The sequence below is a fragment of the Pristis pectinata genome, chromosome 16, assembly GCF_009764475.1.
Source record: "Pristis pectinata isolate sPriPec2 chromosome 16, sPriPec2.1.pri, whole genome shotgun sequence".
Lineage (NCBI taxonomy): Eukaryota > Metazoa > Chordata > Chondrichthyes > Rhinopristiformes > Pristidae > Pristis > Pristis pectinata.
Window position 1 is genome coordinate 21175164 of NC_067420.1, and position 27269 is coordinate 21202432.

Consider the following 27269-nt stretch of genomic DNA (forward strand, 5'->3'; position numbering starts at 1 on the left):
AACTCTTTCTCATTCCACCAATACTGTCTGACCAGAGTGTTTCCAGCATTTTCTGTTTCAGATTTCCAGTATCTGCAGATTTTTTAATTCATTTTCTCTTTTCAGATTACTGACTGCTGACTAATGCTTTTTGTGCAAGTTTTTGTCTTCAAAGCAAGGGATTATAATTTGAGAAAATAATTGACCACATTGTTTCAGGGTGTCAACACATGAAATATGCTAGATAAATGCAAGTTGATTCTTGGATAAGGGATCGGCTCTTGAAGATTTGGTAGTCTAGCAGAACAAGTTTGCTGCATTTCTCCAAAGGCTTTAGTTTGAATCACTTCACTACAGCAGGGAAACTAAAATTCCAATGATTAAATAAATCTGGATTTTCTTTTAAACTGGAAAAGCCTCCCTGGTTCATTAATATTCTCCAGAAGAGGAAATCAGCTATCATTACCTCTACGTAACTCCATAATCAAGCCACCAATGTGTTGAGTCTTAATTGGTTTCTCAATTCAGAGATGATTAGAGATTGAGATTAAATTCCAACATTGTCATGATGCCTACATGCTGTGAACAAATATATAAAAAAGCCCTGTGCGACAGAACTAGGAAAGATAATGAAATCTCAACACAAGGTGGACAGACAGGAAAATCTACATAAGAAATCAGAACAATGGGACAAAAGAAAGAAGAGCAGAATTAGTAAGAATAAACCCAGGAGAGACAAGACTCAAAGCCATAGACTGATATTGCCAACTCCAAAATGATGGCTTCAGTTGAAAAAGCGTGATGCCAAGTTCAAAAGTGACACTGGTAAATGGCTGATGAGTATTTTCTGACAAACTTCTACCTTATACTGTGTCTTTGAAGGTGAGGTATAGCAGGGTAACTCAGCTGAGTGGAATATAATCTACATCCTGTTCCCATGTGAAAAGCCGTGGACACTTCTGGGGTCCTAGACAACCACATGTAAGGGAAATATTTTCAACTGCAGCAGCTTTGATTCTGGGTTCCAGAGCTGCAGCAGTGCATGTGGTTCATCCACAAGGCTGAGGACTTCGTGGATAGTATGTTTAGGGAGATAGTCACTCTGCAGTTTAAGAGAGGGCAGACATAGATGGTGTAGATGGACACCAGGTAAAGTAGGAGGAGCAGGGAGGTTGTGCAGGAGTCCCCTCAATCCATTTTGTTCATCAACATATTTTCCCTTTTGGAGGGTGGTGAGGACAATAGTTCCTTAGGGGAGTGTGTCCAGAGCTGGGAGCATGGTACCACAAGTGGCTCAGCTGCACAGGCGAGTGAAAAAGCATTGGTGTTAAATATCTAGAGGAACAGACAGACATGTCTGTGTCTTTAGACATGACACCAGGATGGTATGTTGTTTCAACAAACTATTTGCTGGAGGAATTAAGGGGGTCGAGCAGCATCTGTGGGGGGAAAGGAATTGTTGACATTTCGGGTTGAAACCCTGCATCAGAATTGTGTGTCCATGGCATGTTGTGTCACATGGCTGTGACACTTTACTCTGTACTGTTACTGTTTTTACCTGTACTACGTCAATGCACTTTGTACTAACTCAATGTAACTGCACTGTATAATGAATTGACCTGCACAATCAGTTTGTAAGACAAGCTTTTCACTGTACCTCGGTACAAGTGACAATAATAAACCAATACCAATCCCCTGGTGCTAAAATCAAGATGTCACTGAACAGCTGCAGAACATCCTGAAGGGAGAGTGTGAAAGAATTGTGGTCCTTCGAGGAGAGTCAGGGTGAGCTGAAAGTGCAAGTTAGAAATCTAGTAGGCATAGAATAGGCAACAGAAACAAAGGCAAGCAGCAAATATGGTCATGTTACGGAAAAATGTGAAAGAATTTAAAGGCATTATATTTAAATGTACATTGCATCTGCAACAAAGTGGATGAATTAACAGCACAAACAATCATAAGTGGGTATGATCTCATTGCCACTTTAGAAATATGGATGCATGGTGACCACATGAGGGAACTAAGTATTTCAGGGTTTCAACAATTGGGAAGGACGAGGCAAAAAGGGAAAAGAGGTAGGGAAATGTAAGGAATGACACCTGCACATCAGTTAGAAAGGATTCAGCTTGACAGATAATGGTTAGAATGAATTTGATTAAAGCTGAGTAGCAGCAGGGACAGAAATGTTGGTGGGAATTGTTTGTAGGCCTCCCAGTAGTGGTTGTGATGTAGGGCTCACTACAAAAGAGAAAATTACACTGCTCGCTCACCTAGTACTCAGGATGCATTCCCTGGAATGAGAGTGCTAATGGAATTGGTTTTAAAAGGGATTATTATAACCTTATTTATAGAGAGAAATTTGTTACTGATAACACTGCTACGTTAGGTACCTGGTGTAAACCTCTGCCCTCCTGAATGTTGTGTAGGAAACCTGGTGCCAATCTCTGCCCTCTACTGGGGCTCCTGCAGCAACCACTGTACAGCGAGGTCTGGTGTTAGGCAGGTCAGAGTGTGCAGTGTGGCAGCTCAGCACTGATGCTTGCCAGCAAGTGGGTCTGACTATTCCGAGGGACGGACAGCTTGTCTGGATCCTAACATCACTCTCATCACTGTTGGATGTGCCTGTTGGCCAGCCACCACCTCTGAGCTTGTTACCATAGAGAAATCTTTGAGCCGGGGAGAACCGTGCAGTCAAATAACGAGAGGAAACAATAGCTTTCATCACATCCCACAGGAGGCCCACATTCATTTTACCAACCAGGATGGAATGCTCAGCCCCTGTATCTTAGCACGTAACAGCTGCAATGCCGCACCAGGCACGAACAACACCAGCTCTCACATGCAGACTCTTCACACTGAACTGTGGCTGACTCGTTGTGGGGGCTGAGCTGAATGACGGTTTCCCTGCAAAGCAGCACGCAGCAGCAGAGAGGGTTTGTACCAGATTCCCAGCACGGCAGCATGTAGCCTGAGTGGATTTTTTAAAAGTACTCCGGGATACGCAGCTGGGAGTGAAAAGCAAACAGAACTAATAATGTAGGCTAAGACGAATTCCTGGAATGTGATTGAAATCGATTTCTAGATCAAAACATTAAGAAATTGAATGAAGGAGCAAGCTATTTAGTATTGTGCAAAAAGAAAAGGGTTGATTAATTAATAATCTTGCTGTAAAGGAGGCCCCGAGAAAGAGTGATCATAACATGATTTGATTTTATATTGGTGATATAGTTCAATCTGAAACCAGGGTTTCAATCTAAAATAAGGAAATTGTGAAGGCATGAGAGGCACGTTGGCTGTGGTAGATTGGAGAAATAGATTTGCATTTGAAGAAGTAATGCATGATTTGTAAAATCCTTTTAAGGCACAAAGAACCAGGAGAAAATGTGGCTGATTGATGGATTAAAGGATAAATTTTAAATCGTATTGAATGTAGGGAAGAGGCTTTAGACTTCAGCAAAGGACGAACAAGAAATTGATAAAGAAAGTGAAAATAGTATATGAGAGTAAACTAACGAGAAACATAAAAACACAGCTTCTACTGATATATAAAAATGAAAAGACAACTGAGGGCAAAAGTGATTGCCTTACATGGGAAAATTTATAATGGGAATAAGACAATGGCAGAGCAATTTAACAAATACTTTGTCACTGTCTTCAGAGAAGAAGACAACATCTTCCCAAAAATAATAGGAGAACCAAGGGTACTGTGGAAATAAGGACATAAAAGAAGTATTAGTAAAGAAATATTACTAGAGAAGTTAATGCGCTTGTAAAATCATAAATCTGAAGGATACTTTAGAGTTTTGAAAAAGGTGGCTATAAAGATAATAGATGCGCTAAATTTCATCTTCTAAAATTCCAAAGACTCTGGAATGGTTCCTTCAGATTGTGAGATAGTAAATAGGGTCCCACTAGGAAGAAAGGAAACAGGAACAATCAACCTGTAAATCTGACATCAACAACAGGGAAAATAATATAACTGAGCCAACGCACCACAGCCTTATGGAAAGGAAATCAAGTTTGTCTTATCAATTGGAGTTTTTGGAGGATGTATCTAGCAGGGTAGGAGAGGAGTTCTAGTGGATATGGTCTGTTTGGATTTTCAGAAGGTTTTCGATATGGTCCCACACAGTAGGTTGGTGAACAAGGTTAGAGCACAAGGAATTGGGGATAATATGCTAGCATGGATTAATAATTGGTAAACTGATAGAAAACAAAGGGTTGGGCTAGGTGGGACCTTCTCAGGTTGTCAAACTGTGACAAATGGATACCTCAAGGATTGATACTTACACTTTGACTATTCACAATCTATGTTGATAATTTGGCTGAGGAAATCTAATGTATTTCTAAATTTGCTCATGTCATGAAACTAACTGAGAATGTGAATATGAGTAATGAAGAGGATGTAGGGTTCAACGCAATTTAGACAAGCTAAGTGAAAGGCTACACGTGGCAAATGGAATACAATGTGGAAAAATGTGAGTTCCTCTAATTCGGTAGAAAAAAATGCTGAGTATATTTTAAATGATGAGAGATTAGGACTAGGTGCCAACATTCTCAAGTCAGTGAAAGTTAACATAGCAAAAAAAAACTGCTGGAGGAACTCAGCTGGTCAGGCAGCATCTGAGAAAGGAAAGGAATGGTTAATGTTTCAGGTACCAAGGTACCTGGCACAGTAGCATGTAGCCCTGCACAGATGCTACCTGACCTAATGAATTCTGTAGCTGTTTGCCTTTTGCTCCAGATTCCAAAGCTAACATGTATGTGCAGCAGGCAAATAGAAGGGCAAATGGTATCTTGGGTTTTATTTAAGTACACAAATAATGATATAGGGCCATGGTGAAATCACACCTAATATCGTGCACAATTTTGATTTCCTTAACTCAAAGGTACATTTGTTGAAAATGAGTATAGTCAAGATTCACTGGGATGATGGATCGATCAGTTGAGAGATTGAGTAGGACCCTTCTTCAGTCTTGACCCGAAACGTTGACCGCCTGCTTTTCTCTACGGCTGCTGCCAGGCCTGTTGGGGTTCCTCAAGCATCATCGTGTTTTTCATGGCCTTGTTGAACATTGGAGTGAACTTGAGCGGAATATCCTATCCCTGTTTCAATTTCTTACCTTCTGATACATATCTGATTATTTCCCTTGTCAAGTAAGCTTGATGACCACGTTGCTATACGATTGATTTTATACACAAGCTTTTTATTTAACTGTCCCTCCTCCCCTCCCATCTTTCCTTCCCTGCTTCCCTCCCCTCCCTCCTTCCACCTCTCTCCCCCTCCCTTCCCACTTCTTGCTTCCCCCCTCCCCTTCCCCTCATTCCCTCCTCCCTCCCTCATCCACCCCCTCCTTCCCCGCCCCTCCCCTCCCACCTACCTCCTCCCCATCCCCCTCCCCCTTCCCCTCACCGCTCCCTCCCCCTCACCCTCCTCCCCCCTCTCCCCCTCCCCTCCTCCCCCCCTCCCCACTCCCCTCCCACTCCTCCATCCCCTACTCCCCCCTCCCCTCCCTCCCCCCTCCCCAACTCCCTCCACCCCTCCCTCCCTCCCCCCACCTCCCTCCACCCCTCCCTCCCTCCCCCCCACCTCCCTCCACCCCTCCCTCCCCTCCCCACCTCCCTCCCCCCTCCCCACCTCCCTCCCCTCCCTCCCCACCTCCCTCCCCTCCCTCCACCCTCTCCCCCTCCCCTCCCCACCTCCCTCCACCCTCTCCCCCTCCCCTCCCCACCTCCCTCCACCCTCTCCCCCCTCCCCTCCCCACCTCCCTCCACCCTCTCCCCACCTCCCTCCACCCTCTCCCCCCTCCCCTCCCCTCACCACCTCCCTCCCCTCCCCTTCCCCCCTCCCTCCCCTCCCCTTCCCACCTCCCTCCCCACCTCCCTCCCCTCCCCTTCCCACCTCCCTCCACCCTCTCCCCCTCCCCTCCCCACCTCCCTCCCCCCTCTCCCCCTCCCCTTCCCACCTCCCTCCCCTCCCCTCCCCCCTCCACCCTCTCCCCCCTCCCCTCCCCACCTCCCTCCACCCTCTCCCCCCTCCCCGTCCCACCTCCCTCCCCTCCCCCCTCCACCCTCTCCCCCCTCCCCTCCCCACCTCCCTCCACCCTCTCCCCCCTCCCCTCCCCTCCCCTCCCCACCTCCCTCCACCATCATCGTGTTTTTCATGGCCTTGTTGAACATTGGAGTGAACTTGAGCGGAATATCCTATCCCTGTTTCAATTTCTTACCTTCTGATACATATCTGATTATTTCCCTTGTCAAGTAAGCTTGATGACCACGCTGCTATACGATTGATTTTATACACAAGCTTTTTATTTAACTGTCCCTCCTCCCCTCCCATCTTTCCTTTCCTGCTTCCCTCCCCTCCCTCCTTCCACCTCTCTCCCCCTCCCTTCCCACTTCTTGCTTCCACCCCTCCCCTTCCCCTCATTCCCTCCTCCCTCCCCCATCCACCCCCTCCTTCCCCGCCCCTCCCCTCCCACCTACCTCCTCCCCATCCCCCTCCCCCTTCCCCTCACCGCTCCCTCCCCCTCACCATCCTCCCCCCTCCCTCCCTCTACCCCTCCTCCCCCCTCTCCCCCTCCCCTCCTCCCCCCCTCACCACTCCCCTCCCACTCATCCATCCCCTACTCCCCCCTCCCCTCCCTCCCCCCTCCCCAACTCCCTCCACCCCTCACTCCCTCCCCCCACCTCCCTCCACCCCTCCCTCCCTCCCCCTCCCCACCTCCCTCCCCCCTCTCCACCCTCTCCCCCCTCCCTCCCCTCCCTCCACCCTCTCCCCCTCCCCTCCCCACCTCCCTCCACCCTCTCCCCCTCCCCTCCCCACCTCCCTCCACCCTCTCCCCCCTCCCCTCCTCCCTCCACCCTCTCCCCACCTCCCTCCACCCTCTCCCCCCCTCCCCACCTCCCTCCCCTCCCCTTCCCACCTCCCTCCACACCTCCCTCCCCTCCCCTCCCCACCTCCCTCCACCCTCTCCCCCTCCCCTCCCCACCTCCCTCCACCCTCTCCCCCTCCCCTCCCCACCTCCCTCCACCCTCTCCCCCTCCCCTCCCCACCTCCCTCCACCCTCTCCCCCTCCCCTCCCCACCTCCCTCCACCCTCTCCCTCCTCCCCTCCCCACCTCCCTCCACCCTCTCCCCCCTCCCCTCCCCACCTCCCTCCACCCTCTCCCCCCTACCTCCCTCCACCCTCTCCCCCCTCTGCCCCCTCCCCTCCCCACCTCCCTCCACCTCCCTCCACCCTCTCCCCCTCCCCTCCCCACCTCCCTCCCCCCTCTCCACCCTCTCCCCCCTCCCTCCCCTCCCTCCACCCTCTCCCCCTCCCCTCCCCACCTCCCTCCACCCTCTCCCCCTCCCCTAACCCACCTCCCTCCACCCTCTCCCCCCTCCCCTCCCCACCTCCCTCCACCCTCTCCCCCCCTCCCCCCCCTCCCCTTCCCACCTCCCTCCCCTCCCCTTCCCACCTCCCTCCACACCTCCCTCCCCTCCCCTCCCCACCTCCCTCCACCCTCTCCCCCTCCCCTCCCCACCTCCCTCCACCCTCTCCCCCTCCCCTCCCCACCTCCCTCCACCCTCTCCCCCTCCCCTCCCCACCTCCCTCCACCCTCTCCCCCCTCCCCTCCTCCCTCCACCCTCTCCCCCTCCCCTCCCCACCTCCCTCCACCCTCTCCCCCCTCCCCTCCCCACCTCCCTCCACCCTCTCCCCCCTCCCCTCCCCACCTCCCTCCACCCTCTCCCCCCTACCTCCCTCCACCCTCTCCCCCTCCCCTCCCCACCTCCCTCCACCTCCCTCCACCCTCTCCCCCTCCCCTCCCCACCTCCCTCCACCTCCCTCCACCCTCTCCCCCTCCCCTCCCCACCTCCCTCCACCCTCTCCCCCCTCCCCTCCCCACCTCCCTCCACCCTCTCCCCCCTCCCCTCCCCACCTCCCTCCACCCTCTCCCCCCTCCCCTCCCCACCTCCCTCCACCCTCTCCCCCCTCCCCTCCCCACCTCCCTCCCCACCTCCCTCCACCCTCTCCCCCCTCCCCTCCCCACCTCCCTCCACCCTCTCCCCCACCCTCTCCCCCCTCCCCTCCCCACCTCCCTCCACCCTCTCCCCCTCCCCTCCCCACCTCCCTCCACCCTCCCCCTCCCCTCCCCCCTCCCCCCTCCCCACCTCCCCCCTCCCCTCCCCCCTCCCCACCCCTACCTCCCCCCTCCCCCCCTCCCCTCCCCCCCACCTCCCCTCCCCTCCTCCCTCCCCTCCCCCCTCCCTCCCCCTCCTCTCTCCCCTCCTCCCCCTCTTGCCTCCCCTCCCCCTCCCTCCCCCTCCTCCCTCCCCCTCCTCTCTCCCTCCCCCTCCTCCCTCCCCCCTCCCTCCCCCCCCTCCCCCTCCCTCCCCCCTCCCTCCCTCCCCCTCCTCCCCCCCCCTCCCTCCCCCCCTCCCCCTCCCTCCCCCCTCCCTCCCTCCCCCTCCTCCCCCCCTCCCCCTCCCTCCCCCTCCTCCCCCCCCTCCCTCCCCCTCCTCCCCCTCCCCCCTCCCCCCCCTCCTCCCCCTCCCCCCTCCCCCTCCTCCCCCCCTCCCCCTCCTCCCTCCCCCCCTCCCTCCCCCTCCCCTCCCCCCCTCCCCCTCCTCCCCCCCTCCCCCCCCTCCCCCCCTCCCCCCCCTCCCCCCTCCCTCCCCCTCCTCCCCCCCTCCCCCCCCTCCCCCCTCCCTCCCCCCCTCCCCCCCCTCCCCCCTCCCTCCCCCTCCTCCCCCCCTCCCCCTCCCCCCCTCTCCCTCCCCCCCCCTCCCCCCCTCCCCCTCCCCCCTCCCTCCCCCCTCCCCCTCCCCCCCCTCCCCCTCCCCCCTCCCTCCCCCTCCTCCCCCCCTCCCCCCCTCCCCCTCCCTCCCTCCACCTCCCTCCCCCCCCTCCCTCCCTCCCTCCCCCTCCCTCCCCCCCCTCCCTCCCCCCTCCCTCCCCCTCCCCCCCCTCCCTCCCCCTCCCCCTCCCCCCCCCCTCCCCCTCCCCCCCCCTCCTCCCCCTCCCCCCCTCCTCCCCCTCCCCCCCTCCCCCCTCCCTCCCCCTCCTCCCCCCCTCCCCCTCCCTCCCTCCCCCCCTCCCTCCCCCCCCTCCCTCCCTCCCCCCCCTCCCTCCCTCCCCCTCCCCCCCCTCCCTCCCTCCCCCTCCCCCCCCTCCCTCCCTCCCCCTCCCCCCCCTCCCTCCCTCCCCCTCCCCCCCCCTCCCTCCCTCCCCCTCCCCCCCCCTCCTTCCCTCCCTCCCTCCCCCTCCCCCCCTCCTCCCCCCCTCCCTCCCCCTCCCCCTCCCTCCCCCCTCCCTCCCTCCCCCTCCCCCCCTCCCTCCCTCCCTCCCCCCCTCCCTCCCTCCCCCTCCCCCCCCCTCCTCCCCCCTCCCCCTCCCCCCCTCCCCCTCCCCCCCCCTCCTCCCCCTCCCTCCCTCCCCCCCCTCCCTCCCCCTCCCTCCCTCCCCCCTCCCTCCCCTCCCTCCCTCCCCCCCCCCCTCCCTCCCTCCCCCCCTCCCTCCCCCACCCTCCCTCCCCCCCCCCCTCCCTCCCTCCCCCCCCCTCCCTCCCTCCCTCCCCCCCCCTCCCTCCCTCCCCCCCCCTCCCTCCCTCCCTCCCTCCCCCCCTCCCTCCCCCCCCCCTCCCTCCCTCCCTCCCCCCCTCCCTCCCTCCCTCCCTCCCCCCCTCCCTCCCTCCCTCCCCCCCCTCCCTCCCTCCCTCCCTCCCCTCCCTCCCTCCCTCCCTCCCCCCCCCTCCCTCCCTCCCCCCCCCCCTCCCCCCCTCCCTCCCTCCCTCCCTCCCCCCCCCCCCTCCCTCCCTCCCCTCCCTCCCCCCTCCCTCCCTCCCCCCCCCCCCCTCCCTCCCTCCCCCCCCCCCCCTCCCTCCCTCCCCCCCCCCCTCCCTCCCTCCCTCCCCCCCCCCCCCTCCCTCCCTCCCTCCCTCCCCCCCCCCCAGAAAATTTAGGGGCTCTACTGCAAGCTGCCAGACCTCCTACTCAACAACTGACACAGCAGGGATTGGCCGACATGCCTCATCCAGGCCGTCGGGTGCCGCTGTACCGGGAGCAGGCGCGGATTCAACAGGGCTTCTCCTTCCCGGCTAGGGCGGTTGTTAGGGCTGGGATGGCGCCGGGCAGCGGCTCCCAGAGGCCGTAGGCCGCTCGGCCGTGTGCTGCGTTGGACCGGCTGCTCTGCGCGGCGCGATGGCCATGAACGAGGCGAGCCTGGAGGCGGCGATCGAACTGTACAAGGCGCAGCTGCAGCAGGTGGAGGCGGCGCTGGGGGCTGAGAACCAGCCCGAGGCCGACGCCGAGGCCCAGTCCGACCTGCTTCAGCTCCAAGCGGACCTGCAGCAGCTGATCGCGCTCACCGAGTCCAGCCTCCTCTCGGTCCGCAAGAGCCAGCTGCTGGAGCAGCTGCACCGAGCGGCCTCCCCAATGCCCGAGCCCGGAGAAGGAGCTCAGCTGGACGCGGAATACGCCGCTTTTCGGGCGGCTCTGGCCGGGCAGACTGATGGCGAGGCGGCGGAGAGGAACCAGGAGCCCGAGGCTGGTGACGAGGAGCCGGAGGAGGCCGAGGAAGAGATCGGCGGCACCAAGGTGCGGGCTCCCTACCGCACGCCGTGGGGGCCGCTGCAATATCACAACGCCATGATCGTGGGCATCGAGAGCGACGAGCCACCGGAGCCCACCGTCCGTGTCCTGTGGATCCACCCGACCCAGCGCGCCATGAAGCCGTGCCCCTTCTATCTCTCCGGGACCTGCCGCTTCCAGAACTCCTGCAGGTAGCTGAGGAAGCCTGAGGCTGTCCTGATAAACGTCCTTCGGGTTATGAAAGGACTTGATGGGTAGACCAAATGTCGAAAAGACTGCAGGTGCTGGAAATCTAAAGTAAAAAATAAAATAAAATACTGGAGATACTCAGCAGGTTAGGTTGTGGAGAGAGAAACAGTTTTTTTATCAGATTATCGACTGAAAAGTTCATTCTATTTCTATCTTGACGGATGACACTGAAGGATTCACATGTGAAGGACTGCCTCACCTGGAAGGACTGGGGCCCTGAATGGTGGTGAGGGAGGTGTAAGGGCCGGTGTAACACTTCGCATGGTTGCAGGGATAACTGCCTGGGATAACACTTGACCTGCTGAGTGTCCCTGAAAATTTACATAGACCGACTTGTCTTGGGCAAGTACAATCTCGACTACACCTCTTCCCACCCTGTCACTTGCAAGGATGCTATTCCCGTCTCTCAGTTTCTCTATGTCCGCCACATTTGTTCTCACAATGAGGCTTTCCATTCCAGGATATCAGAGATGTCTTTTTTTCAGAAAACAGGGTTCCCCATCCCGACTGCTTTCAATGTAGCCCTCACCTGCATCTCTTCTATTTCCCTTGTCTGCCCTCACCCCATTTCTCCTCCCACCCCCCACATAACAGAGAAAGGGTTCCTCTTGTCCCACCAACATGTCTTCCCAACTTGTTCATGCCAATCAAGGTGTTTTGCTGATCTAGTCCCATTTGCCTGCATTTGACCCATATCCCTCTAAACCTTGCCTTATACATCTACCTTTTAAGTGATGTAATTGTTCCCTCTTCTACCCTTCCTCTGGCAGCTCGTTCCCTATACCCAGTACCGTCTGTATGGAAAAACCTCCTCCTCGGGTCCCATTTAAATCTTTCCCCCCTCACTTTAAACCCTGAAAGGACCTGTTAGGATAAATGTTGACAAAATGATTTCACTTGTGCAAGTCCAAAACCAGCAGCCATAAATACAAAGTGATCTTTAATAACCCTAAACTTTGGGTTTCAAAGTTTTTGTAAAATTTTCTTTATAAAGGAGTTATGATTGTAAAACTTAGATGTGGCAGATTTGGATTTGAGTCATAGAGCATGGAACAGCATGGAAACAGGCCCTTCAGCCCAACTCATCCATGCTGACCAAGATGCCTCTCTAAGCAAGTCCCATTTTCCTGCATTTGGCCCATGTCCCGCTAAACTCTTCCAATCTGTGTATATGTGCAAATGTTTTTAAACATTATAATTATACCTGCCTCTACCACTTCCTCTGGCAGTTTGTTCCGTATACCCACCGCCCTCTGGAAAAAAAACTTGCCCCTTAAATCTCCTTTAAATCTTTCCCCTCTCTCCTTAAGCCTATGCCCTCTAATTTTCCACTTCCCTATCCTGTGAAAAACACTCTATCTATCTATACCCCTCATCATTTAATCAACCTCTAAGGTCACCCCTCAACCTCCACTCCAGGGAAAACAGTCCCAGTTTATCCAATGTCATGTTATAACTCCAGTCATCCAGTCTGTGGTTTGATGTGATTGCACTCCTACATCATGAATGGTGTTAAAATGTATAGATGTGAACCATACATTTTGAGGCAGGGAACGTAAATGGCCATCTTGACTTATGAGCTGCTAGATAAACTAATGACAACATTGGTAATGGTCGGTGTGAGATGTGTTGTCTTAACTGCCCTTTTCACCATATTGGACCATATTTGTTCCACTTCATGTATTTCTGCTCTTGCCCCTTTTCATTCCCTCAAAGAAGAAAGATAATAACTACCTCACCATCCATCCTTCAATTTCCACATTCAATGGACCATCCTACAAAATTTTTGACACCTTCAGCATGATACCATAGCCAAATACATCTTCCCTATCCCTCCTTTTCAGGATTCTGAAGTGAATATTCCTGCTGGGGTACTTTGGTTCACTCTTCTGTTTCCACCAGTACCTGTGTCTCTTCCCATGGCACATCCCTGTACAATTGTCCCTTTGCTATTCTCCTTTCTTTGTCCTAATCTTTTAATACTCTGTCTCTTCCCCCATGTTGCTGAGCACCATTCATTGACTAGCTTTTTCTGAATGCCCATTCTTCCTTCCTCCATTCAACTACCTTGACTCAATGTTAACTGACCTTTAAATGGTACCAATACAAGAACATAGTTTTCCTCCTCAAAGGATGTTACGTAATCAGGTGAAAAGGATAACGACAAGGAAACCAAGATGAAACTTTAAAACACTAGTTCAGCCACAATTTGACTATTGTATTCGGATCTGGGTTCTACACTTTAGGAAAGGTGAAGGGTGTAAAGACATTAGAGAAGAGATTAATCCCAGAGAAATGGGATAGACTGGATGGATTGTGAAAAGCTGCAATGTACTCCTTGGAAGAAGTAGTTGCAATTGGACCTAGTTGAGGTATGTAAAATCATGAAGGGTATATACAGAGTGGATGGACAGCAACTGTTCTCATTGGGCAGAAGGGTTAAGGAGCAAGAGGCATAGAATGATGGTGACTGGCAAAAGACCCAAGACTGACATGAAAAAAAACTATTTTATGTAGTGTGTAGCTGAGGTTAGTAGTGGAGGCAGATTCAATTTTACTGAACAAGGGGGAGCTGGATAAGTATCTGTAAGGGCTCTGGAGAGAGTGTGGGGAGAGTATAACCAACTAGATTGCTTTTGGTACAGACTTGCTGGACAGAATGGCCTCCTACACTGTGCACATTCTGTGATTTCATTGTCTATTCATAATCTCCCCATTTCCCTTTCTTCGAAGCAATTTTTAAATGTTATTGCCACTAAGCTCCTTGTTCACTTCTTCCATAAATCTCTGTATCACTTGGCAAGGCTTCCCATTATTTCACAGCACCAAAAATGCCATGGATATGCTTTGAAATTTAAGCTGTGATATGTTTTTGCTCCTCCTCCCTGGCATTTGATGTCCTCTGCCATTATTACTTCTATGAGATCTATCTTTGTTGAATGATCATGTGTAGTTCCTTAAGCCTCAACAGAGCTTTAGTCAAAAAAAACAAACTAACAAACTGCTGGAGGAACTCAGTGGGTCAAGCAGCATCTGTGTGTTTGGGGGGGGGGGGGGGGGGGGAGAGAGAGAGAGAGAGAAAGAAAGACATTTCGGGTCAAGCTTTAGTAAATTACTTCTTCCACCTCTGGAGTACCACACAGTTCATATCTTGATCCCTTAATATTTCTGCTAAGTGACAATTTTTATAGACACGCAGCAACAGCATATTCTGTCTCTCCGAGGTGAACCTTGATATGCCCTTCTCCTTATGGCAAGGCTATTTGGCATTAAACTAAAACAGGAAATTTTAAGAATACTCACCAGACATCAATTGTGCAGTGAAAAACAGTGATTCAATGTAATGAAATGCCATTATATTTGAACATGAAATAAGAGCAGGAGAAGGCCACTTGACCTCTCAAACCTGCTCTACCATTTAATAAGATCATTGCTAATCTAATTTTAAACTCAAGCCTGCATTCCTGTGGTAACTTGCTTATTAAGTATCTATCTAGCACAGGCTTATTCAAAGACTCTGTTTTCACTGTCCTTTGAGGAAGAGTTCAAAGCTTAATGGCTCTCTGAGAGAAAAAATAACCTCATTGTTTGAATGGTCCATCCCTTCTTAAATAGTGAGCCCTGGTTCTAGATTCTCACAAGAGGAAGATTCTCTTGATGTTCCCCTGTCAGGATCTTTATTTGTTTCAGTCAAATTATCTTTAATTCTTCTAAACTCCAGCAGATACATGCCTACTTTCTCCAACCTTTCCTCATAAATTAACTCACCCATTCTAGATATTACTATAGTAAACTTCTCTGAACTGCTTCCAGTGCATTAACATCCTTTCTGAAGTAAGGAGAGAAGTACTGTACATAGTACACCAGATGGAGCCTCACCAATCCCTTAAGTGAAGTATATCTCCCTACAATTACATTCTATTGGCTTTCTGAATTACTTTCTGCAACTCCATTGCAAACTTTTACAAATCATGCACTAGGACACCCAGATCCCTCTGAATCTGAGCTCTGCAATATCTCACTATTTAGAAGATTATTTTTTTCCTGCCAAAATGGACATTTATACATTTGCCAGATTTTTGCCCATGTGCCTAACCTATCTTTATTCCTTTATATCTTCAAATGCTCTTCAGAATTTACATTCCTCTCTATCTTTGTACCATCAACAACTTTAGCAACTATAATTTTGGTGCCTTCATCCAAGTCATTTATGTGATTTGCAAAGAGTTGAGGCCCCAGCACCAATTTCTGTGGCACATCAGTCATTGCAAAAGAGTAATTTTTCTCCACTTCAATGTGTTATCATCCACACCATGAGTTTTTCTGCAATAACCTTCTCAAATGCCTTCTGGAAATCTTAATACATCCAACAGTTCCTCTTTATCTGCAGCACTTTGTTACTACTTCAAAAACCTCCAATAAATTGGTCAAACATAACCCTTTACAAAACTATGCCTGATTACCTTGAATTTTTCTAAATGTACTTGTATGACATTTAAAAAAATAACTTCCAATATTTTCCCTAAGATGGACGTTAAACAATAGCATGCAATCTATGGCAGTAAATTGTAAAGAATTATTAGATCAAATTCTCTTTTTGGCTAGTGTGGATACAATAGGCCAAATTGCCCCCAGTGTTGTAAATTTCTATCGTACTTGGCTTGGTGACAGTATTTGTATGATTCCATTACAATTACATTAAAGGCACAATATAAATGCAATGTTTCTTCGTTCCTCTTTCTTTAGTCATATCCACTCTCCTTCATTATATCATCCCTATTATCCTGTCTTTAAATCTTTTTAAAAGCCCATCTTTTGAATATTGCTTTTGATTATCTCTCCTATTATTTCTTCTGCCTTTTCTCTTATGTTAAATGATGTGGAACTTTATAAATAAGATTTTTGGGTGGCAGGGGAAGAGGGAAAGGTGTTGGAGAATATCGTTGACCCATTTGAGAGACTGTATGTGTGCATGCCATTTCAACTCCCCTTCCCATACCAATCTTTCTGTCCTTGGTCTCCTCCACTGCCAGTGTGAGGCCAAACACAAACTAGGAGAATAGTACCTCATATTCCGCCTACGTATTCTACAACCCAACAGTGTAAACATTGAATTCTCCAATTTCAGGTAACACATACTCTCTGTGTTCCTTTCTCTCTCCTCCTGATCCACCCAGTTCTCTCACACCACTTTCTATGCATGCGAGCATGTTGGAGAGAGACCTATTGCAGGTTTACTCAGTTCTGCATTGCTATAGTAGCTTCTTTTACCCACTAGATGTCCACAATGTTCAAGCCGAGGAGGACTTGGATACTGCAGAATGCATTTTCTTTCTTTCTCACATGCTGACTGGAATTTCTGTGGTGTTTTGAGTAGATAAAGAACATCCTGGTTTCTGAAATATTTCCGTAGCTCAGTTACAGTCAATATTCCAGTCAATTTTGCTTCCTATAGATGGTATAGATGTGTTGTAGGTGAAACTGAGTTATGCAGACCAAGGAAGATATCCAGCTTGATTCACAGTCTGTGCTAGCCATTTAGTCTTGGAGGATAGCAGTATGTGGTGCTGTATCATCTAGGGTTTCCCCTTGCTGTTCAGTGGGTCCTGATGAAAAGTGCATGCATGTGGATGCCTGTTTTGGTGCCCAATATTATTGACTAACTTTCCATTATTTACTGGGGTAAAGCTATTAGCACAGCTAGTGTCTGCAAATGCAAAAAAAAGGAGATTTAGATGTGGAAGAGTATGTATTTTGTAAATAAATTTACAGTGCTGAAAATAATTGTCTGACTAGATACTCGCATGGAGAGGTCGTGGCTATGTCTGAACTGCGGGGATTTGAAGAACTGGACCTCAGTTCACTTGAGGTGGGGTCATCCTGTTTAGCTAAATTTGAAGATGAGATTTGGTATCCAGCTAAAATCCAAGGTGAGTACATTATTTATACATCTAATTCTAAGAAACAGGAAAAATGTTGACTATGGTTATGTCTGTGTAGATTCTTTTAGTACGTTGTGTAGATTAGAACATGAATATTAATGTATTGGATAAAGCTTATATCTGTCTAATAAATTCAACTTTTACACCAGAAAATGATTATCTGCTAAAAGACTTAGTTACAGGGTGCCTGGATTGTTACTAAAACTTTGTGTGAGAAATGCATGAATTTTCACTAGTCGTATTATTTAACATAATACCTGTTTTTAAAAAAAGACATAAATGTATTCAGTTATTTTTAAATCCTGTCTGTTTTGAATTAGCATTGTTATCCTTCATTAAAACTTTATTGCCTTTTATTGTAAATAGCACAGTTTTATAAAGTAAGCTCTTCCAAGTTTAAAAGAAAGGGAACTTTACATTGTACTGTATCTTACTTGTAAGTATATCTCTTCTGCAAGTATATCTAGTACTTTAAAAGAGAAAATTTTCATCTTCACTCGAAGCCCCCATCATTTAAACTTGAATCCATATCCCCTTATTCTAGGCCTAAAACTTATTTATCTAGAATCTGTTTGATTTTTTTTCATCCCCTTATAATTTAAACATACAATCAAATTATTCCTTAATTTTCTATTGTAATTAAATCAGGTACCATTTTCTCAAGTATTCCTTCATTTGAATTTCTGCAACATTCTAGTGAATCTGTGCTATGTTGGAATATAAAACTTAACATACTGTCTTATTATTGATTATTCCATCATAACTCTTATATTCTGTATTGTTTCCTAGAAAACGTGTATTCTGTTAGTTTTTTTAAAATGACATTTTAAATAATTGATTGTAAATTGATGTACAATATAAAAGGCGAAAGGAATTGAGGACTGTGATGATTTAAATAAAATGATTAAATGGCACAGAGCAAAGAATAGGGGTTGGATTTCATAGACTAGAAAGGTGTTCCATTCAGATTTGTTTTTGACTGCATGCATATAAAACAGGTTGAGGTTTTCTTTGATTGGACATTTCAATAGTCTGAACGTGGGATCTGAGTTGGATTGGATATTGTTTCATATAGTGATGCAGACTGAAAGCTTGCAGATTGAGCAGATTAACAAACTTTTAATGCAAGGTGGGTGCAGAAAAGATTCACAGGAGCAAAGGAGGCTGAGGGATGACCTTATTGAGGTTTATAAAATTATGAGGGGCATAGATAGGGGAGATGGTCACGGTCTTTTTCCCTGGGAAAGGGAGTCTAAAACTAGAGGGCACAGGTTCAAGGTGAGAGGGGAAAGAATTAAAGGGGATCTGAGTGGCAAATTATTCAGACAGAGGGTGGTGCATGGAACGAGCTGCCAGAGGAGATAGTAGTAAAATTACTAAGTAAGTAAAAGACATTTGGACAGGTACGTGGGTAGGGAAGGTTTAGAAGGACATGAGCCAAACACAGGCAAATGTAATTAGCATCTTGGTCGACGTAGATGAGTTGGGCTGAAGGGCTATTTCCATGCTGTATAACTCTATGAACATTGAAAGCAGTGCACTTTGAAAGTAAAAATATGTTTTTTATGTGAAGGGGCAATGTGACCTTGATGTGCAGATACTCAAATCATTAAAATAGTTGGTAATGCAAGGGAATAAAAGCCTTGAAAATAGAGTTGGGGAGGTGAAAGGGAGGAATAGTGTTATGTCTGGAAGGATAGAATGCAAGAGCAATCCTGGCAAGCAGAATCTTCAGAAATGCATTTTCTGACTATGAGATCTGCAAAAGGATATAAAAATTGTGGGAAAAATGCAGCACGATATCATCAGGGCTGAAGAAAGAATAGAGATTGTAAGGGATGAACGTAGAGATTTCCAAGCTTATGATTAGATAAATGGTTACCTCAAGGCATCGCGAGCACTTTACAACCTTACAAAATATTTTTGAAGTGTAGTCATTGTTGTCATATGGAAAATGAGCAGCTAATTTGCACAAGATCTTACAAAGAACAATTTGTGCACAGGTTGTTCTGCTATAACATGATAGTTACATTCTAAGAAACCTCGGGTAATAGAAAGTTGTATTATAGCAGAACAGGCTATTGTTTCCTTCTAAGCACAGATTTAAGCAGGTTTTCCTGATCATGATCACGCTATAACCAATGCAGCCCGTATAATGCAAATAGTGGTCCCTAATCCATCAATTGCATTGTAACTAATTTCCATGATGGAAATGCCATTGTAGCAGAACTACCTGTATGACCAAATAATACATTATGTCGTTGTCAGTTAAGGAATAAATACTGGCCATTGAATTGTCCATTCACAGAGACAAATTACCCTTCTGTTGGAAATAGAACCATGGGTCTTTCTATTTTTACCTGTGGGATATATAGGATCTCATCTCAAAGATGCCCCTCTGACACAATCTCAGAATTGCACTCACACATTGCATCACTTTAAGTTTGTGCTCAAGTCTGCAGTACCTTGGTTAACCCCTCAGAGATGGTGAGTGAGATTAGTGTGTAGGTTTGTGTGACAAAAGAAGAGGAGCTCATCTTCATGGGCATAATGACTTGTTTCTGCACTTCTATAACTCTAGTTCCAAATGACTCAATTGGAGGTAATAAGGTGAAATCTCCCAGGCTACTGCATTTGTTCAGAAGCTGTATCTTTTCAGGTTTAGAAAAACTGCTTAAGATGCAAGTCCTTCAGCTCTGTAGTTATGACTTCGACTTTTACATTGTTTAGCAAATAAAATTACCCTTTCTGCCCTGTAGTTCTATGATTTTGATGGTGAGTGCGCAACAGGATGGCTATGCTACCTCATCTGTTTTATCTTTTGTTTTAAAAAAGGATTAAATTGTTGTTGTAAACTATGTCTTTTAAATCATAAAATCTTAAAGTGCTGTATGATCTGATATTTCCTTTAAATGAGCTGAAATTCTAGTACAATGTTTGAAAGACCTGCTGGCGTGTTCTGTTTGAACTATATTGTGTGAACTTCGTATGTAGACTTTAGTCAAAAGTGTCACTCTAGAGTGGGTTTCTCTCATTGACTTGCTTCTAAATTTTTACATTTTCAGATATTGGATGAAGATAAGTATGAACGTGCTAACATTTAAAGTACATATTTAAAATATGAAAGCACGATTCTGATTAAAGTCTCAGCTATCTCAATCATTCTTGTGTTTCTTTCTCAAGGCCTGTTTTGCGCTTTGGATTTTGTTGAAATGCTGTATATTGGTAACTGCTTCCCTTGTTCTCCCATGCTCCATTCTGTGATCTGACTTTTGGGCATTTCGGCTTTGTGGAAAATAAATTTTAAAAATATAGCATGACAGAGTTTGTGTTTAAAAATAGGAAAGAATGGGTTTAAAAAGAAAAGGAGAACCAGGTTGCAAAGAATAAACATGGAGCAAATTCATCATAACTCCATGGGCAAAGTACTACTACTATTTAGAAAAGTTTATATTTCTGAATTTTGGCTAATACATGGAAATGATTTGTGTTTTTTCAGATATAGATAATGGTTACTTTACAGTAAAATTTGATTCCTTGCTTCAGAAAGAAATGGTAGTGGAAGGGGATGGGATTATGCCAGTTCATCAGACTGACGAGTCGTCTTCATCATCTAGCTCTGAGGATGAGGGTCAGCTTGGTTATGCTAAAGGTAAGGCCTACATCAAAAGGTTTATAAGCTGGTTATTCAGTAAATTAGGTCCATTGTACAGTACAATGTGAAAAAAAATTTTGAGAAAAGGTTTCTTTATCACTAAAAAATAATTTTATTTAAATAATAGCTATAATGTAATGTCTGGTATGAAATTGTAAATTGTTTGCCTAGAATGTTATCAGATCATAAGTCTATGGGCCAATCCTAGTATACAATAATCTTTTGAAATACTTGTTTAAATTCTATCCCGGTCCAGAGCTGGGCATAGACATTCATGCTTCAGAACAGCCTAATTTTGATTGCTCGAGCCTGAGCTCCATTTATTCTTTTTGGACACTATTTTATGAACAGATATGAGCTCGATTTGTTTTCTCCCCTCCTGTTATTCTAAGATTAGGAGCACATGGTGTGCAAAACTATGGACATAAATTTAGTTCTGCTACTGTATATTCTTATTCCTGTGCTCCCTTTAAACTCACTGTGTCCCCGTTCCTGTTCTCCCTTTAAACCTACCAGGGATGTGTTTCCCATGCTCCTTGAAACTTATTGGCGCCTGGCTCCCGCACCCCTTTGAAACCTACCAGCGCCTGGCTCCCGTGCCCCTTTGAAACCTACCAGCGCCTGGCTCCCGCGCCCCTTTGAAACCTACCAGCGCCTGGCTCCCGCGCCCCTTTGAAACCTACCAGCGCCTGGCTCCCGCACCCCTTTGAAACCTACCAGCGCCTGGTTCCCGTACCCCTTTGAAACTCTCCTCGTTTATTGGAAAATTTATTTCACTACAGTTTAACATCTATAGAAAAGTGATTTAAATGTGTGGAGGTATTAATGGGAGTAATTTCCAATAATTTCCTGAGGGAACCAGATTATAAAATTTTACTGTACATATTTACAACATTCCAATAGGCTCTTAATTTATTTGTGTTCAAAAAAATGTCAGAAACTGTTTGTGAATTGAACCCTTGCCTATAAATATTTTTTATGGATCAAAGAAACTTGTTGGCATGCCAGTTGTTCAATAATATAAGCACATTGTGCCAGCCCTTATGATATTAGCAATTAGTATTAAAATGTTTGAGGAATTTAGCTAGGAAATTAATTTATATTCACTGAATGAGCTACGTCTGTGATAGCTGACTAGAATGAGATAAATGGATAGCTTTATTTTGGCTGATTGGGCAGTTAAATGGAAAAGGGGATTGCCTCCCATTACATCCAAAAGTTTTTATTGAAATTAATCACATGTAAAGCATTGAACATTTAGGCTGAATGGCTGGTTTCTCTACTCTAGGCTCCATGTAACATACGTAAGCAGCTTCCATTTGCAGAGAAGTTGTTTTGTCAGATCACCATCCCAGCAGTGAGCACAAAAGTTGCCTCTACAGTCAAGTTTTTAACAAAGATGTTCTCTAATTTGTGATTTGATAAATCCAAATGTTGATTTTTGGTAAATTAATTTTCACGAAGTCAATTTTCTTTGGTGCGTTAAAATTGTTGTCATTAAGTCCATCCTGAGTCCCTCTCCCTCCATACTAAAAATCACAACCTCCCCAATTGACTCTACAGATGAAAATATTGATGCTCATTTTCTCTTTTGACTGTTCTGGTATATCATGCTTCCATTATTAACAGGCTTTCAAGAATGTCCCAGCATTTACAGACTCTTCATAAACATAGCATTTTTGACTATACTTTCAGTCAATTACCCGCTGCTTTGTACTTGATGACTTCATTTTTTCCTTGTGGAGCTTTGTGGGATATTTTGCATATGTTTGTTTAATCAAGATCTTGAAACAATAAATTTGACTATTGAAAATCAAAATAATATTTTGCATTTTTATTACTATTTCCTTTCCATTTACTTGCATTATTTTGTTTTACAGTTTTGGATTCAAAATCTGGGGGGATAGAAAGTTGGACTGCAGCTTCCAGCTCTTCATTTGCTGGTTGGGAAGCCCATACTCGAGGCATGGGATCCAAACTAATGATTAAGATGGGTTATGAATTTGGCAAAGGTAAGAGTAAAAAAAAATTACCCTGGTTGTTACTGGCCAAATGTCACCTGGTAGAGAAATAACTAATGTATGTTCAATCCTCCTGCTGAGATCCAAACAAAATATTGACCAGCACAAGCAATTGTTTCTACTAGTAAGGACTATAACTACATTATCTTATTGAATTTTATGTATAAAATGTAATTTCAGTTGTGATATTGGACCACTTAAATCAATCCATTGTCACGCAATAGATGATGCTCTGTAAATTCGGGAAAGGTAAAGTCGTGTCACAAGCAGAATGCTGTTTCCCAAATTGAACTACTTAATGTTTGTAATACTTTTATCCGTGAACAAGTGATGCAGTACTACTAAAGAGGAAATTGTGCTTTTTTTGATAGTAAAAGTGATTTGACTTTTTTTATATACTTTATTCCCTTTCAAATGAAATTAATTATGCACAACCAGTTAGAGGCTGAAATAAAAATTGAAAATGCTGGAATACACAGCAGGTCAGGCAGCATCTTTAGAGAGAGAAACAGTGTTAACATTTCAGGTCACTGACCTTTCATCATTGACCAGAAAGATTAACCTTGTTCCTTTCTCCACAGTTTCAGCCTGATCTACCGAGTATTTACAATGTTCTGTTTTTTATTTCAGATTTCCAGTATCTGCACTCATTTGCTTTTTGATTTCTAGTTTGAGCCTGTTTTTCTTTTAGGTTTAGGAAAGAATGCGGAAGGTCGACTGGAGCCTGTACATGCAGTGGTTTTACCACCAGGGAAGTCCCTGGATCAATGCACTGAAATCCTGCAAAAGAAGAGAGAAAGAAAACTGAACCACCTTCATCAAAAGAAACACAAGAGGAAAGGTCAAGGGGGCTCGTGTGTTAAAGAGAGAAAACCTCGCCAGACTGTGTTTGATTTTTTGAATGATAAACTTCAAAGTACTGGGCAAACCAGCAGCTCATCAGTTCAAACTGAAATTCCTAAAAGAGAGAAAAACAGCAAAGAATGTTACAGGGCCAGCAAAAGTATGAAGAAAACTTTAAATATCCAGCTTTTTCAGATAATGCAAAAGATAGACCATACAGAAAAGGACATTGCAAAAATTATGGAAGCACTTGCAAGAAATGTTGGAAGGTATCTATTGCTCTCTTTATAATTTTATCTTAATTTAAATTGGCAGATTCTTCAGATTATTAAATCGTTATTGCTTATGATAGTGTGTAACTACTTATGAATGTGACTAACCAGGCACTCACTCCCTTTCTTAGCTACTCAATATGTAAGTAGGGAGGAACTGGAAGCATTTTTCACCTTCACCAATTGGACATTAATTTGGAAAGGAAATTTAAAAATATTGCAGATGTTGGAAATCTGAAATAAAAACCGGAAGTACTGGAAACTCTGAGCAGTTTAGGCAGCATCTATGGAAAGAGAAACATGGTTAATGTTTCAGGTCCAAGTCCTTTTGTTACAACTGGGAAAGAGAAAACCACTTAGTTTTCAGTTGCAGAGAATGTACAGAGGGATGAGTGGAACAAAGGGAAAATCTCTGACGGGGTGAAACCAAATGGGCTAAGGTGGCAGTTAGAAGTACATTGCACTTTTTCTGTGTGATGTTGCTATTAGTAGGGCTGGTTTTACTCTGCTTTGCTCAGAATACCATTGTGACCTTCATTCATTGATTCATAGAGTTATTCAGCATGGAAAAAGACCCTTCAACCCAACTCATCCATACTGACCAAGGTGCCTATCTACTCCTATTGCCCGTGTTTGGCTCATATCTCCCTAAACCCTTCCAGTTTATGTATATATATGTCCAAGTGTCTTTTAAAAGTTGCAATAGTACCTGCCTCCACCACATCCTCTGGCAGCTCATTCCATATACCCACCACCCTCTTTGTGGAAAAAGCTGTCCTGCAGATCCCCTTTAAATCTTTCTCCTCTCACCTTCAACCTATGCCTTATAGTTTTACCCTGGGAAAAAGACTGTGACTATCTATATCCATGGCTCTCCTAATTTCATAAACCTCTATAAGGTCACCCCTCAGCCTCCTTCGCTCCAGAGAAAATTAGTCCTAGCCTGTCCAGTCACTCCTTATAACTCTAGGCCTCCAGTCTGGGCAACATTCCTATGAATCTTTTCTGCAGCCTCTTTAGCTTAATCACATCCTATAGCAATGGTGACCAGAACTGCATATAATACTCCAAGTGCAGCCTGATGAAAAATTTGTACAACTGTAACGTGACATCCTGACTCCTGTATTCAATGCCTTTGCCTATGAAGGCAAGCACACCATACCCCGCCTTCACCGCGTTATACATGCGTCATCACTTTCAGGATGTACTTGTACCCCAAGGTCTCACTGTTCAATAACACTCTCTAGGCCCCTGCCATTCACTGTGTGTATCCGGGCTTGGTTTAATTTCCCAAAATGCATCATTTTGCATTTGTCTAAGTTAAATTCCGTCAGCTATTCCCTTGCTCCATTTTCCCAGTTGATCTAGCTAACCTTGAAGACAACTACCTTCACACTCCACCAGTGTTGGTATCATCTGCAAACTCTTCTACATATCTTCAATGCTTCCACATTCAACTTTTCCAATGCTGCCTTGCCAATTTATTGTTCACTCTGCTCACCTAACATTTCATACATGTGAGCTTGTGTAGGATTTCTGTTCTCCAGTGCACTGGTTCTCAAGTCTTCTTGTCATTTCTATCCCTGATAATGCAAAGGTAATCTTTGTTATCTTTGCATTAAAGCCTGTAGCCAACGTTCCTCAACTTTTATAAATTTTTGCCCAACCCCACACCCTGACAAATGATTGTAGATTCATAGTACCCATGTCACCCTTTCTAAACTCATCTATCTTGTTAGCTCTCTATCCCCAAGACCTTAGAATTAATTACATGGCCTAGCTATTTTCTTCACTCCTTTCCAACACTCCACTCCCTGCAATATGCCAACTACAATTATTTTTCTACGCTAATTTCAAAATCCATATTATTAAGCAGTGTTATTTAATTTATTGTCGATACTGCAAGTGATTCTTTTGTCAAATTATTGTAGATATGAATATTTTTAAAGGTAAGAAGAAAGCTGTGATAAAGTTGTTTATCTGGTGTAGAATCGCAAATGTGGTCTCGAACAGCAAAATATTTTTCAATCCTTTGTAAAGGTGAAGGTTTAACTTCATGATGGAGGAATACCAAGAATTATGTAACATCAACATCATTTAGTAGTATGTTTCAGTATTCTTTACTGCTTTATTACAGAGACAAGGCAGTAACTTCTCATCTGGAAGAGAAGTTGTCTAATGCAAGGAAGCAGTTATCCTATCTAAAGTCTCAGGAATCTGGGGCTCAGCGTGAACAAAAGAAAGCAGACACGCACAAGATGATGACCAAATTCTGACTTTTAATCCTACAGTGCTCTTTGTTCAGTTTTGCAGTGTACCAATTTGTGCATTTTCTTCTGTAAAATATACTGTGTACAATGAAATTAATGTGTAAAAATAGTTCTTAGTGTTTGTGTTATTAGGTATGTCTTTTTGAAGGTTTTGCAGAGAACTAATAATGAAACTTTTTTCATTAGAAGAAACTTGATATGAGTACCCAAACGTCACAATTGCTCTACTAACTTTTTAAAAACTCAACAGTAATATTGTTTTGGTCTTGTAAATTGTAAGCTCGCAGTTATGTAAAACTGTTTTCACCTGTGATTTTGCATAATTTAAGAACATGGAGCTAAACTCAAGAAGCATTGAATTGTTGTGATCAAACTCCAGGAATAACAGGGTAACATACTTTTGTTTGAAAGAGATTTTCAGTTTTCATGTGTTGACAGACTGAAAATTCATTTGCACTGTCATTTCAAATATCAACTGAAACGATTGTGATCCTTGGATTCAACCTTGCCATATGAGGAGCTTCGACACCAACCACTTAAGCATTAGAGTAGATCCTGAAACTCTGCAGCTGTTTGGATAATATGGACCTTGTTTATTTCTAGGTTATTTGATAACGTACTCATTAAAAACTTGAAGCACCATCTGCAGGTAATACAGCAGAAGAACTCCGCATTAAAAGTACTATGGGTGTGAACTGGAAGATATTACACAGGTGAAATGAGATTATTGAGAAATTTGATGATTTTTGAAGCAGCATTTGTGATGAACAGCAGTGAGCATGTACGGACCAGTGAATAAGTACAAATTAGTGTGGCCAAGTTCAGGGCAATAAATGTGTGAGACAAGCAAGGGCAGTAATGTTTATGGAAGGAGGAGGCTGACAAGAAAAGTTTAATGTGGCAATGGTTAGAATAAACACAAGGTAATTTATTGATATAGCTGAATGAAATGCACAGGAACTCAAATTGTTTTCTGCTGAACAGATGGTTTTGCATTTTAGAGTCTGATCTTGTGTCAAGGAATAAATGAAAACAAAATGGAGAAAATGTGATTTATGCAGAAATGATGGATGCCAATGAAGTAGCCAAACAAATGGGGAAAAAAAACAAAGCAAGGAGAATAGTAGAGAGAGAATCTTTCCAGTGCCCCTATTACCTGAAGTCTTTTCCTGTCACCATTTGATTCCCGTGTTTCAAATCTTGTGTTATCTACAGATGTTGAAATCCTGATCCCTGAACACAACAGCAGGGAGATATCTGTGGCCTGGTCAGCTGAGCAGAAAAGGGGCAACTGGAATTTATTCTTAAAAAGTGTGCAGTATTGAGGTAAGTGGGAGGAGCAACAAGAAAGAGAGAACACAATAAATGAGAGAATATTGAATGGTGATGGGGAACAAAGAGATCTTGGAATATGTGCCCACAGATCATTAAGGATAGCAGGACAGGTCAATAAGATGATCAAG

General features: G+C 45.8%; 1 protein-coding gene across 1 annotated transcript; it reads left to right on the forward strand.

Moving 5' to 3' along the window:
* The first annotated feature begins 9947 nt into the window (after positions 1–9947).
* Positions 9948–26858, forward strand: zgpat (zinc finger, CCCH-type with G patch domain). The gene is made up of 6 exons (XM_052031627.1): positions 9948–10745; positions 16600–16733; positions 20245–20397; positions 22281–22412; positions 23113–23533; positions 25674–26858. Exons 1-6 carry the CDS (start codon positions 10165–10167, stop codon positions 25810–25812), a joined length of 1560 nt encoding a protein of 519 aa, XP_051887587.1. The 5' UTR covers positions 9948–10164; the 3' UTR covers positions 25813–26858.
* The last annotated feature ends 411 nt before the right edge of the window (positions 26859–27269 follow it).

What these genes read in the sequence shown, in the direction of transcription:
- zgpat (XM_052031627.1), top strand. Translation starts at nt 10,165, where the DNA reads ATGGCCATGAACGAGGCGAGCCTGGAGGCGGCGATCGAACTGTACAAG. An exon ending in GTATCCAGCTAAAATCCAAG is followed by an intron (nt 16,734 to 20,244) that starts GTGAGTACATTA and finishes GTGTTTTTTCAG; the next exon opens with ATATAGATAATGGTTACTTT. An exon ending in CTTGCAAGAAATGTTGGAAG is followed by an intron (nt 23,534 to 25,673) that starts GTATCTATTGCT and finishes GCTTTATTACAG; the next exon opens with AGACAAGGCAGTAACTTCTC.